The 13,649-nt window shown below is 38.5% G+C and overlaps 1 protein-coding gene across 3 annotated transcripts in view; it reads right to left on the minus strand.

Annotated features, from left to right (window-relative positions):
* cdc42bpb (CDC42 binding protein kinase beta (DMPK-like)) overlaps positions 1-13,649 on the minus strand; it is a 62,638-nt gene that overhangs the window by 23,935 nt on the left and 25,054 nt on the right. For all 3 annotated transcript variants that reach the window (XM_042337915.1, XM_007888303.2, XM_007888302.2), the window contains exons 3-13: positions 8,159-8,242; positions 6,459-6,554; positions 6,148-6,296; positions 4,488-4,581; positions 3,718-3,918; positions 3,075-3,323; positions 2,204-2,283; positions 1,473-1,639; positions 1,266-1,364; positions 610-743; positions 129-371 (exon numbers count right to left, since the gene is read on the minus strand). In XM_042337915.1, coding sequence (XP_042193849.1) covers positions 129-371; positions 610-743; positions 1,266-1,364; positions 1,473-1,639; positions 2,204-2,283; positions 3,075-3,323; positions 3,718-3,918; positions 4,488-4,581; positions 6,148-6,296; positions 6,459-6,554; positions 8,159-8,242 — 1,596 coding nt within the window. The remainder of the gene's footprint in view (positions 1-128; positions 372-609; positions 744-1,265; positions 1,365-1,472; positions 1,640-2,203; positions 2,284-3,074; positions 3,324-3,717; positions 3,919-4,487; positions 4,582-6,147; positions 6,297-6,458; positions 6,555-8,158; positions 8,243-13,649) is intronic.

Raw genomic sequence — 13,649 nt, forward strand, 5'->3', positions numbered from 1 at the left:
GATTGATTTCCTCCCGTTCCAGACCAAGAAATCCAGTACCAATACATATCCAAATATCAAATCCGAGGAAAATGTGGTCAACTGTAAGTAAATTGAACACAGTTAAAATTCAATTTGCCGGAAACTACCTCTTTTCTGGCCCGCTCCGCTTTCCGGATTTCCTGACGCATGGAGTCCATCTTCTGCATAATCACTTCCAACTCCTCCTCTTTATCGCGCAGGTGTCGAGAAAATTTCTGTTTCTGCGAACGCATTTCCGCCATCCGTTCATTGAGGTCAGAGAATTCCTGCATGGTTATCTTTCTCTGATGTTGTGCATCCTTCAACTCTTTGGTTTGGGATTTTTGTCTTTCCACGGCTTCAACAAGTTGCTATTGAAATTGCAGAACAGATGTTAAAGTCTCATTAAGATACAGTGCTCAACATGTATCTTATATTAATATACATTACCTTTGGCTTTTGATTATCAAAATATGCCACGCTGACAACCGAAGCAACGACTGAGATTTTACTTTTTATCTGTTTTTGACAATAATCAGGTTATTCTTTAGCCCCAGCTTGCTAAAAGTCAAATTTCCCCAATATTAGAAAATAATTTCACTTAGTTACCTTGTGACTTTCATCCTTTTCTTGTTTAAGTGCTCTGATCTGTCTGTCAAGTGCTTTTACTTTGTTTGCAGATTCCTCAAAATCCTGACGGACAGATACTGCATTTTCAAGTTGCTGTTCTAACCGATCAGATTCTGTTAAAATAAATCATCAAAAACTAAGATATTTGCCTTCAAGATAACAGCTTAAAAAGTTCTCCAAGTAGTTCAGTTAGTAAAGTCACTAGCTGGAATAAATTGGCATATAAATCCACGAAGACCCTGGGTTTGTTCTCTTGCTCGCATTGAGTTCGGTCATCTTGACCAGGGCAACAGTTGGGGTGCATGTATTGACATCAGCACTCCTAAACTTGGAAGAGAAAGTAAAATCTACCAAGGTTTCCATTATTGATTGCTAATCAAGTGACTTTTGCTGTTAAAGTGTACATGTGCGGACTCTTCTTATACATAAGCAGATTATGATTTTTCTGGGACAAAAAATTCTGTAAAATGTTTCCAACTGAATTGCAGCAGAGAAGCGGGCTGGGCTATGTGAGCAGGTAAGGATTTTTTTTATTTTTNAAAAAACTGGCCCTCCCCAGGGAAGTGAATCCCATACTTTGAGAACCTCTGGTTTAGCACATTCAGTGAATAGAAAAATAATTACCCTTACAATACCTGCTATTTTCTTCCGTAATTTTTCAATCTCCTCATTTAACTTCTTGATTTCCTTATCTCTGTTACTAGTTCCCATTCCACGTCCGGTCGATGTAGATTCTGAGGACATTGTTTTTTTAAAAATAAAATAAAAGTTCAACCTGATAAAAACAAGATAATCACAAGTCAACTGCACTCCAGCAGCAATTAGGAAAATGTTACACACACCTTGCAGCTTCCTAGTTAGTTCCAGTTTTTCTTGTTCAAGTCTTCGTATTCTCCGCTCATAAGCCTCCACTTGCAAACTGTTTTCCAAGTCTATTCGGACATCTGCATCCTTGCCAGTTGAATCCAATTGCTTGACATTCTTCAGAGAACTTCGGTCTGAAAATGGACTAAAACAAGCAAATCAAATTATCAAATCAAATCTGCAATCAGAATATCAGACAACTAAATAAGCCACACATTACCTGACTTCACGTGATGAAAGCAGCTATGCAAATTTTTCATAAACCACTTGAAAATTAGCAACTGTGTACTTCTCAACCCATCATTATAACTCCATCAACCTCAGGATCTGAATTTAAATCAAGTCACTTGATCAATTTTTGGGATTGAGAAATTAACAAAAGTGGTTCTGCCAAAGGGTCATACACAGCTTTCTCTTTCAGATGCCAAATGCCAGTATATTTCACTTACAATAAAATAGTAATTAAAGTTTGTACCATTTAATGCTGTTTCATACCACCCTTAGAGTGAAATTTTATATTGAAGGTGTGACTTTACTGAAAAAGGATGTACATAGAGATATGTTGACTTATTGCTTTAATCAAGCACAGTATATTGATATTTATTTATGTCATTTACTTGCAATAGTAGGAAATTAAACAAACTGCATGTTAGAACACTGAATTGTATCCTTTGACTACTTAGGGGATAAAGGACTTGAATTGTCTCACCTGCTCGTGGTAAACGTAAAGCCTACAAATGGTAAATGAAGTCCAGAGAAAGCAGTGTGAGTAGCTGGAGGTACCAATTCCTAGGGTCAATGGAAAGCTCATATTAATATAAAATAGCAATCTAATAATTTTTAAATACAACACAGGTCAATCTGAACCTATTAACAGCTGAGAAAAATGTAGAAGTTGCATAACAATTTAGTTAAACAAGCTGGTTATCACAATTAAATGTTGTTGTATCCGGAGTATTTAAGTAATGGCAAATCCATTATGTAATGTAACTATTGATGTTTGCGAGAAGTCAATAAAGCAGCCTGGTGCTGTAAAAAGCACTGCCTCAAACACCAGATGGTCACAGGTTTGAATCCCAAGGCTGCTTGATAAGCAAATTAGTCTGCTGTGCTGTATTTATGAGTTTAGACAGGTTTCATCCTGGCTGCTGGCTGAAGCATCCAGTTATAGCACTGTTACACCGGAGAGAAAACTGACAAAAGCTATTTAATCAATGAGTAGTTGAATCAGCTTGCCAGAGCTTAACAAACATTGGACGAAAAATATAAATAGGTAAGGATAAAAAGTAGAGAATAGCAATTAGAGAAACTCGCTCATCTAATGGATGACCTTAGATTTGATGGTTCAAGTAGCTTTCTCATAATGCTGTAATTTCTATGAATTTGTGACTCCTACAGACTGAAATACTATCATGGGATAAGGGGTAAATTGGAAAATGATAAATTAAAATAATCTAGGGATTAAATCTTAAAATAATCAAAGAAGCCCCTTTGGTTATATAATGTCATACAACCTAAAACAAAATAAATAATTTTATGCCATTTGTATTTGAAAGACAGTAGAATACTAAATTACTAACTGGATTTTTGAGAACATCGTCATCTACATCAAAGTTTGAGGTGTCGGTCGGACTGCTAACATCAGGAATATAAGGTGCTTCAGTGTTTCGAATATTGTCCCAATCTATCCCCTTGAAAAAAGTATGTTTTTTGAAATCTTCCATTCCATTCTTGCCAATCCGTTGCTCTCTACTGCAAATAAGGCGCTGTATCAAATCCTTAGCTTCGTCAGACACATCTGAGAGATGAGATGGAAATTGGAACCGTTCCTATCAAAGATTGACAAAGCATTACTGAAAGTATTATACAAGCAGAGAATGCACATTAATATTATTTCATTTCTAGATTAAGAAGTCAGCTGTTGTTCAGAGAAGACAGCCTGTACGTGCACTTAATATGGAAGCTTTTACTCAGTACCCAGAGAATGATGAAAAACGACATATAATAATTCAAATAACATGCATATCTACACTACCCTAAAGAAAACAATAGCTTGTAATTTAGCTATGCCAGAATTCCAGTAAAAATGTTGTAACATTTGATCATTTACCATACTATTTAGAGGTGGAAATTAACATTACTTCCAAAATGCGAATTGTTGCATTAGCTTTAGTCAATCATCAAGTCATTTAAAATGCTGGCCTGGAAAGAAATAGACCTTACTTGGTGATTCATAATTTTCCCATAGGTTTCCACTAATGACTCTGCGTAAAATGGTGTCTCTCCAACAAGCATTTCATACATGCACACACCAAGAGACCACCAATCACATTCTGGTCCATACTTCCCCATTCCATCCTCCATTGCTTGTAAAATCTCTGGGGAGATGTAATCAGGTGTACCAACTGCCACAGAGGATTGTACCTAAGGACGAAGATAAATTGTGAGGCACACACATATATTTTTAAATGTGATTAATAAGATATAAGCAACAGCTTTCATAATGGTATATTTCAGCAGCAGACATAATAATCTTTGCCAGTTTTTGTGTTTTCTATTTTTTTAAAAAATTCAACCTAAAACGTTGGGATATCTTATTTCTTCCCAAAGCTGCTGTTTGGCAGGCATCAACAGTAGGAAGTCGTGTTTATAACCAGACCGAACAAATTGTTACACTTTAAGCTCCAAGTTGACTGCGACCGGACACTGAAATAAACATCCAAGCAAAGTTTGTCGATAACAAGAGATTTCAAAAATGTGGAAAGGAAAATTGCCCCAAAGATGTAGTCAATCAAACTGAGAAATGCAATTTATAGTCCCAAAATGCCAAGCTTTAAAATGTAATGCATGTGATATTCTTTAAAGTTTAACCATTTCTAGACGAATGCCAACATCCATAACATTGTGCCAACGTTAATCGTTACTAAAAATGCCCGAGCTTTAATGTAAACCTTACTCAGAAAAGCAATCCATTTTGCAGAAGTGGTACTCACAGTGCCATCATTCATCAACTTCAAGCATGAACCAAAGTCAGCAAGGCGTATATGCCCATTCATGTCCAGCAAAACATTATCGGGTTTTATATCCCTGCACAAAAAAAGTACACCACCAAAAAACGTCTTTTTTTTAAAAAAAAGATAAGTCACAAATGTTTCACTTCAAAACACTTAAAATGCCATGTTGCAGCTTATTATCTTAGTGATTGTGAGAATAGTGAGAAATATTAAGATAGTGAGAAATGAGCAGACCAACAATTAGTTTTTTCTCAAGGTCACTGGTGAAGTGTGAGACTGCTAAACATATTGTGAATCTAAGGAAATCCATTCTAGTGACTTATGTAATGTCATATGATAGCAGCAATTTAAACAGGCAAAATAACCCAGGATCACCATCCATTCACCCAGTGACAATGCCAGTTGAAAGGTTCACACCAAAATGAATATTTCAGCAAGCCTTACAGCAAAAATGTGGAATCAATCATAGACAGTTAAAACATTTTTTTTATTGCAGAATTATCATGGCATTAATCTGGGAGTTCTAAATCAAAAACAGCCATGTTTGTTTCTTCAAGGAATTCAATGTATTAGCCTCTACCACTTTTCCTAGTAATCTGTTCAAGCAGTTAATAACTATTGACATAGTCTGAAGAGTCACTGGGTCTCACTTGATAAGGTGCTTGACAAGGAAAGACAGAAGCCAACATGGGTTCGAACTACTATTCTGTACCTCACGATAAATACAATTTCATTTTATAGAGTTATACTGCAACAATTAAATTGTAATTACAACAATTAAATTGCAACAATTAAATTGCAAAGGAGCAATGGAGAGTTACAGTTCTATAAAAGCCCAATGAAAGTCATAATGGAAGTTGGCTATTGTTCACATTTGCAGCCTGGTGTGGAGTTTCGGGTTTAAAAAAAGGGCCAAATCTTGCTGACAAAAATCCCTTTGTTCAAGATTACGTTTGAACGAAAAATTGAAACTTTAATTAGTACAAAGATAGAATTCAGATTTGTAAAAACAAAGGTTATTTTTCTAGGCCAATCTCAACAGAACAAGCTTAAAAACGTTCTTTTTTAATTAAGATTTTTTTATTGGGATATCTGAAGCATACTATATTCCAACTTATGAACTCTCGTTTCTGCAGACTTCCATGAAATGTTTGTTTATAAAAGTCATTCTTTGCGTTCTGGCTTCTATTCTGTAACCCAGGCCACACATTCCATCACCGTATTCTGTACATCTGTTCATTTCCAAACTTACATCTGCACAGCACAGCAGTTACACAGGATCTTATTGTTGGTTTTCTGTCATAAACTAGATATTTCCAAAAAATGGCATGTAACAGCTTCTCAATTCTTAATTTCTTCCTCATTCCTCATTGTGACTAACTGGCATATAGAACTTGTTTAATTCCTGTTTTACTACACAAATGAAATGTTATTTTTGTTGGGGGGGTGGGGGAGTGGAATTCTAGTCTTAAATTCTGCAAGACTCAAAAGATAACTCGATGTGTACATTCCCCAACTTTAGAGTACTGATATTTACAGTACTAAAGAACAGATTAAGCTCTACATAACCAAGTATACACCATAACCTGCAAGTAGTCACAGTACTAAATGAGCAATACTTTCATAAAATAAAATGTACCTGTGTACATAATGCAACTGATGAATGGAGTCGATAGCGAGCACCATTTCTGCCAGGTAAAACTTGGACATTTCTTCTGGAAGCCGGTCTTCAAACTTGCTGAGTAATGTCAGTAGATCCCCACCCACATAGTAGTCCATAACCAAGTACTGAAAATAAACATTAATCTTAATAAATACGGATTTGAAGCACAATTTTTGCTAAAGAAATATACAAACACAGACTATTCAAATTTTAACCAATAATTAATTCATCTGAAGAATTGTGTTGGTTTGATTACTATTACGTAACTTCAGTGAAATGAAACTTACCAAGTAGTTTTCATCTTGAAAGGCGTAGTGTAATGTAGTGATCCACTGATAATCACCGTTCACCAGAACATCCCTTTCTTCTCGAAAACAGGCAGTCTGCAAATAAATTTTAAAAAAGTTTAATCTTTTTTCCAAGCTCCCTCAAATCAAAAAGGTAATTGAGGGATTCAGGTTTCGAACCTTCCGAGGGAAGATGTTACTTTCAACCCAAACCGAATACCCTAGCTTCCTTAATTCTACACACTTTGAAACTAAAATGAAAGAAAACAATTTTGTCACCAGTATAAAGTCGTTCAAAACAATGTTTCTTGGTCAGCTATTAAAGTATCCATCGTTTATATGTTTTTAAAACAAAGATTTAAAAGTAGCATTAATATTTTAAACTTAAAACATTTCTAAAGTTGATTGAGACCGACTCCAGCTCACTGGTTGTCTAAACCATTGGATTGCAGTGGTGGAAATTTCTGATGTTAAATTTATGTTACTATGCCAACTTTTCTCTACAGCGTGTTTTACAAGAGTCCATTCTTCTTTCGCCCATACAAATTATTTTAAAAATGGTTCTAAATGTTTATGTTTCATTAAACATGATCAAATATTTTTGCATGTGAATTTATCGAAGGGGAAAAAAAACACTTCCCATCTACAAAGTACAACTCGCCTGATCACTAGCTGCTGTCCTTTCCTTAGGAGACTATGATCCTAGTCCAAACATACTAATTTTAGAGGATAAATTTCACTATACTGGTCTGTAACTTGAGCAGGCGTATACACAAAGAACTGACAGCTGGCAACTGGCTTTAAGAGACCAAACTAAGAATGTTCTTGCACAATTTCTTCCTTTCAGAAACACTGCATGTACAAATCAACTTCATAACAAGAGGATATATGAATGTACATTATATGTCCTCTTGTTTGAATGTGGCATAATTATTATTTAGAATCTAGTAAGTCAGGTTAGCAGTAGATAGCTGCTGAAAAAACATTTCTGAATAGCAGATGCCTTGAAGGAACTGTCAGGTTTTATTGCGAAAAAGTAGGTCAACCCCATTTTCAAGAACATCAGTTGATAATTCTTTTTAAATATCATCTTCCACAGTATCTGTAACAGTCCTGTCTGCATGACAAATCACATTCAGTACATCACTGAATGTGAGGAAATATCAATGCATTTCTTTTTGACACATGACCAACACAACAGCCAGATAAAAAAAAATACTGTAGCAATTTCACATCAACTGGTACTAGTTTATTGGAACATTAAATTCAACACCATTCCAGTCTTCAATGGGAAATGTGCACAGCAAATATCAGAATGGGCTGCAATGACTCATTTGTGTGCGTCAGGCCTCTTGATTTAATCAAGCTCTTGTCCGCTTTACCACCACAACTATGCTGGAATGTCTATTAAAAATGTCTGAAAGGCTACAGAAATGTTCAATGTTGCAGATTTATCCATTTTCAAGTTCTGATACAAATATTGAGAATTGCAACATGAAGTCCATACAATCAAAACATATCTAAAAACAAACTTAAAGAATAGTACAATAATATAGAGTTGGTGCATGTTTGTGGTGCACTTGTATTATTCAACTTCAACTGGACTGACACACGTTTACAATAGAAAGGTAAAGTATGATTTGCTGAAACATTATATCTGATTACGAGAATAAAGTAAAACCTATCAAATCCATTCTTACCTCAGCCCGTTTTAGCATCTCCCATTTGTTGAGAATTTTCATAGCATAAACACGTTCAGTGTTCTTCATTTTCACTACTGCAACCTACAACAAATAAAACTTGATCAATTTCAAACATTTTTCAAAAAATAGACCCGATACGAAACTGTGTCTAGACAGACGTTCAATCTCTGTAAATCTGCATGTTCTGCAACACAAAATTATATACTTCACCTACCCGCAAATATTAAACAATTTCTAATTATTTTGCATAGTATTCATGCAAGTTTTAAGATGTCTACTTTTTCTTTCAGACAACTTGTTTTGCACAGTTTGCATTTTTATATTCAGTTGACATTTCTATTCATCATATGAGAGATACCAGTGCTAAGGAATGGCACATTTCTTAAATTAAATTGCCGTTGAATTGATCGCTCCACTGCTTGAAGTAATGTTCGTGTTCCCATAGGTTAAAAATTAATTATTAAACTGGGCACTGCTAAAAGACAGTCAATTGCAAAATTGTACACAAATAGCTATTCTACCATTGTGCAAAACAGTCCAGGACACAGAAAGGACCTTAAGGGCAAACTCTGCTGGGCAATTTCCGCTAAGGAAGCACATGGATCTTAAAACCATTTAATGAATCAGTGATTCAATCAGCAGTCATCCTGGGCAATCTAGCCACATATTCACTTGGTGGGCAGTGCAGGAAGGAACATCCGACCAAGTACTTTGAACCATTAAACTCCCTCTTCAGCTGGCAGCAGGTGGCCACATTAAGGAAGCTAATCTGATGATGCAGCAGTTAAGAACGCTATGTCCAGAGGAAATGTACATCCAGAGTTGCTAGTGTCATGGAAAGAAATCTTCTTCTGATGACTCCCTTAACTTTTATGAGAAGTGAACTTCATCATACTACAAAACAAAAACAAAAGTCGCTGAGAACACTCAGCAGGTCAGGCAGCTTCTATGGAGAAAGGAAAGTGAGTCAACGTTTCGGATCCACGACCATTTGTCAGAACTTGTTCTGATGAAGGGTCATGGACCCAAAACGTTGACTCACTTTCCTTTCTCCATAGATGCTGCCTGACCTCCTGAGTGTTCCCAGCGACTTCTGTTTTAAGTTTTCCAGTCTCTGCAGTATTTTGCTTTTTTTCAATCATATTACATATTGGTGCAAGTTTTTTCCTCTGACAGAACTTAGTATAAAAAAGTCAATTCAACAATCCCAGCGACCTAGTCAAGAAGTGCAGTTAAAAATTGAGATATCACAACAACAACTTGCATATAACGCCCTTCATGCAGGCCAGCATTTTGGAACACTTAGATTAATAGTGATTTACCAAATTGCAAAATAGCAAAGTTGCCATGCAGCAACAACAACAAATTACATTTGTATTGCACCTTTCACATCAGGAGGATGCAACAACAACAACAACAACAAGATTCCATTTATAGAGCGCCTTTCACGTCAGGAGGACGTCCCAAGGCGCTGTACAGTTGGGTCATGACCCGAGCAGGGGGGAAATGGTCAGGGTGAGGGGAGGGAAGGGAGGGAGCGAGGAGGGAGGAAATGGTCAGGGTGAGGGGAGGGAAGGGAGGGAGCAAGGAGGGGGAAGAGAGTCGAGATGGGAGCTGAAGGCACGGTCAAAGAGAAAGGTTTTGAGACCGGCCTTGAAGGAGGAAAAGGAGGAGGCGGCGAAGGCACTGGGGGATGGAGTTCCAGAGCCTCGGGGCTGAGAGGCTGAAGGCCCGACCACCGATGGTAGGGCGGTTGGGGCGGGGGATGTGGAGCAGACCGGAGCCAGAGGAACGGAGGGTACGGGCAGGTAGGTAGGGGGATAGTAGGTTGGAGAGGTAGGAGGGAGCAAGGCCGTGATGCAGCCAACAGTATTGAGGTCATGGACACTAATCACAGAACTGTCATGTAGATGGTCTGTTAACAGTGATAAACAACAGTAAATGCACTGTCTTTGCCAAACTGAAGATAATCTTGGCAATTTATCACAACAGGATTCAAATGAAATAATAATAATAATAATCCTTGCATTTGATATAGCGCTTTTTACGTCTTCTAGAAGTCCCAAAGCGCTTCACAGAATATACTGTAAAGTGAATTGACTGTATATTTGTGGGCGAACGCACAGCAATGTCCCACAAATAGTTGTAGATTGAAAATGACCAATTTATTATTGTTTTGTTTTGGAGGGATTATTATTAGGCTCTGTGTGGAGTAAGGAAACTTGCCCAAGGTTTCGCCCTCTGCCTGGAATTGAACTCAGGTCTCTCACTTGCAAAGCGAGCGCTCTAACCACTGAGCTACAGGACTCCACATAGGAGCTCGTGGGTAGAAGTAAGAAGAGTCTATGGATGAATTTCTTGATGATTTAAAATCTTAAAAATTAGACTCATCGCAAGGGAAGTTTGGATGAAGAAGGCCCTTCAGCCCATTTCATTGTTCCATCACTGTACGGTCCTCTTTTTTAAAAAATTCTCAACACTGTTTTTGTAGAATATTGATGAAGTTAGTACACACAGATATTTCCCCAGGATTATATCAATGTAAGATTTCATAAATGGCCAGCATTAAATAATATGATGCCAATTAGCCTCTCTTTAATGCAGGAGGCTTGGAATTTAAGGAAGAATCCCATAAATTTCCTGTGCGCTGATGATGGTTGCTTCAAAACATTGATGCTTTTAGGTCACCAACTCAACAGCATTTAAGTGGTGCTAATTCCCAAAGCTCTGATCACACTTCCGACAGTTAAAAACATAGAGACAGTTGCAAACAGAACTGTAGGATATAATGTATCCAAAGCTCAAACCCTGCACTTCAGAATAAATACTATTACAATGAAAGAAAAATTCTAAGATCATTTCATGTGTTACATAAAATTTAATATCCTCGCAAAACAGGTAATTTTTAAAATCTTGGGGGAGAAAAAAAGTACAGATTGTGCTTTCCGAAAGATTAGATATGCAAACTGAGCTGGGAAGGCAAGTTTCGAAAAACAGGAATTGTGAGATCAATCTTTTCTAAAGAAATTAACATTTATCAAAGCCAATTAAGCCACCTGACTATGTTTTTCCATGTGATTAAAATGCAGTCACAAGAAAATGAAACAGCAAAAGATAACTGTCTATCATGAATTTTATTCAATTATCTCTAGTTTCCAAACAAATAATTCTATGCTAGAAAACAATATACATTAATGGATGTTTTCAACTTGTTACAAATAGGAATGTTTGGCAATGGCTACCATAACCATCATGCGTCAGGAAAACTGGCCTTAGTGCTCCTGGGTTAAGGAATGAAAAAAGAACCCCTGTTGGAAAACAGACGTGTAGACTGGAGTAGATTAGCCCAATGAACAAAACGTCTGCTGGCTCTTTCTGCACAAGCTCAAATGAAATATGGCTTAATGGTTGACATACTGAAGGGTAGCCGGCACTTGCGATTTGGGCAAAACAAAGGTCCGCAAGATACTGTGTTGAGATACAAATTCTCTGGATACCACTGGAGAATTCAGATCGTTCCTCTCACGCCACCTGCACTTCATCTCCTCAAACAGCTTCTCCTCTAGCCCCCGGACTGTCTCATGCGGCATTCCTCAGGGCTCCGTCCTTGGTCCCCTCCTCTTCAATATCTATATGCTCCCTCTTGGTGACATCATCCGCAGACATGGGGGTCAACTTCCAAATGTGTGCGGATGACACCCAACTCTACCTCTCTGCTTCGACCCTTCACTCTAGGACCACTGCTGTGCTGACAGATTGCCTGTCAGACAACAAGTCCTGGATGAGACTGAACGGCAAAAAAACCGAGGCTCTCCTGATTGGCTCCCATCAGCACCTCCTCACCTCAGGCGCCGACAGCATCACTATCCATGGTGGCCCACTCCACCTTGCTAAGTCAGTCCGCAACATTGGGGTCTTGTTTGACCCTCAACTATCCTTTCTACCCCACATCGCGCCATGACCCGCTCTGCCTTCCCCCACCTCCGCAATGTCATCTGGCTCCGACACTGTCTCACACCGCAGGCCACCGAAACCCACAAACCACGCTTTCATTACATTGAGGCTCGACTAAGCAAACTCATTGCTTATCGGCCTCCCCAACTCCTCACTCCACAGGCTGCAGATTATCCAGAATTCTGCAGCCCTTGTCCTCTCCCGCACTAGGCTCCGCGACCCTATCACCCCCATCCTTGCCCAACTCCACTGGCTTCCCATCACAAAGAGGATACAGTTCAAGATCCTGGTTGTCACCTTCAAAGCCCTCTACGGTCTTGCTTCCTCCTACCTCTCCGACCTAACCCCCTACCATCCTGTTCACTCCCTTCGCTCAGAGGGCTTCGGCATGCTTCATGTCCCCCACCTTGCTCGCCCTACTATTGGCGGACGGGCCTTCCGCCATTCTGCCCCCACCCGCTGGAACTCCATCCTGCAGTCCCTCCGTTTCACCCCCTCCCTTGCCACCTTCACGACCCACCTCAAGACCCTCCTCTTTGACCGTGCTTTCGATCTTCTTGCTTCCCCCCACCTGCCCTCCACCCTCCCCCACCCCGACCCCCAGCTGGGGTCCATAACTCTATCTGTCCAGCACCTTGGGACATCCTCCCAACGTGAAAAGCTCTCAACAAATGTAACTTGTTTCGTTGTTGAAGAATCATTTTACCATTATTGACTTCACTCTTTATTCATTTGCACACCACAGCATGAGTCAGTACCTTCAGGAATGAAGGGAAAAAAATGGAGATCAACAATTTTGAGAAAGAACTGCACCCGTTAGAATACTATCCCAGATTTTGTTGAGCAAAGAAAGGTACTAACTAGGCTTGGCATTTTCAAATAGCACCAGCTCTTAATATGCAGCTCCCTCATCTCAAGGAGAATAAATATGTATCAGCTATGAAGCATAAGTAACTGCTGTGACTCAATAGCTAATATAACAAACAGTGAGCTGTTGTGTTATTGACATCACAATTGCTTTACTACAATGGCAGGATCCTGATACAGGAATCTTCCTTTGAATTTGTATAAGCTATTGTACACAGATGACATTTCTCATTGTATTGATTTCAATGTGCAAAGGCAGAGAATGCAGTTCAGGAAACCACATTTGACCACCATTTCCCGGCACTGAAAATATCCTCTTCCTGACAGTATCCTGTAAGTGGTCTCATCCTCTGCAGTGCTCCTGCAGTGATTAAAAATAACCTACTTAAATATTCATTTTGTGACCGTAAGAGAATGCACAGGTATTTTCAGCTGATTTTTTTGCCGTTGATACATTACTATAGTCTTTTTTAAATCTTCTATAAGAAGTACGCATTAATGGCCACATTATTAAGCATTTCCTAAAGCAACAAAATGTTAGTTTAAATATGGTGCATGTAGAAAGTTAAATTTATACTATTGAAAACACATCCATCAGGGCTCAGGCAAACGCGTTGCACAAATAATGACAAAAATGCCACTGTTTATATTTTATTGCTTGCACCAA

The sequence above is a fragment of the Callorhinchus milii genome, unplaced genomic scaffold (genome assembly GCF_018977255.1).
Source record: "Callorhinchus milii isolate IMCB2004 unplaced genomic scaffold, IMCB_Cmil_1.0 Scaffold9, whole genome shotgun sequence".
Taxonomy (NCBI): domain Eukaryota; kingdom Metazoa; phylum Chordata; class Chondrichthyes; order Chimaeriformes; family Callorhinchidae; genus Callorhinchus; species Callorhinchus milii.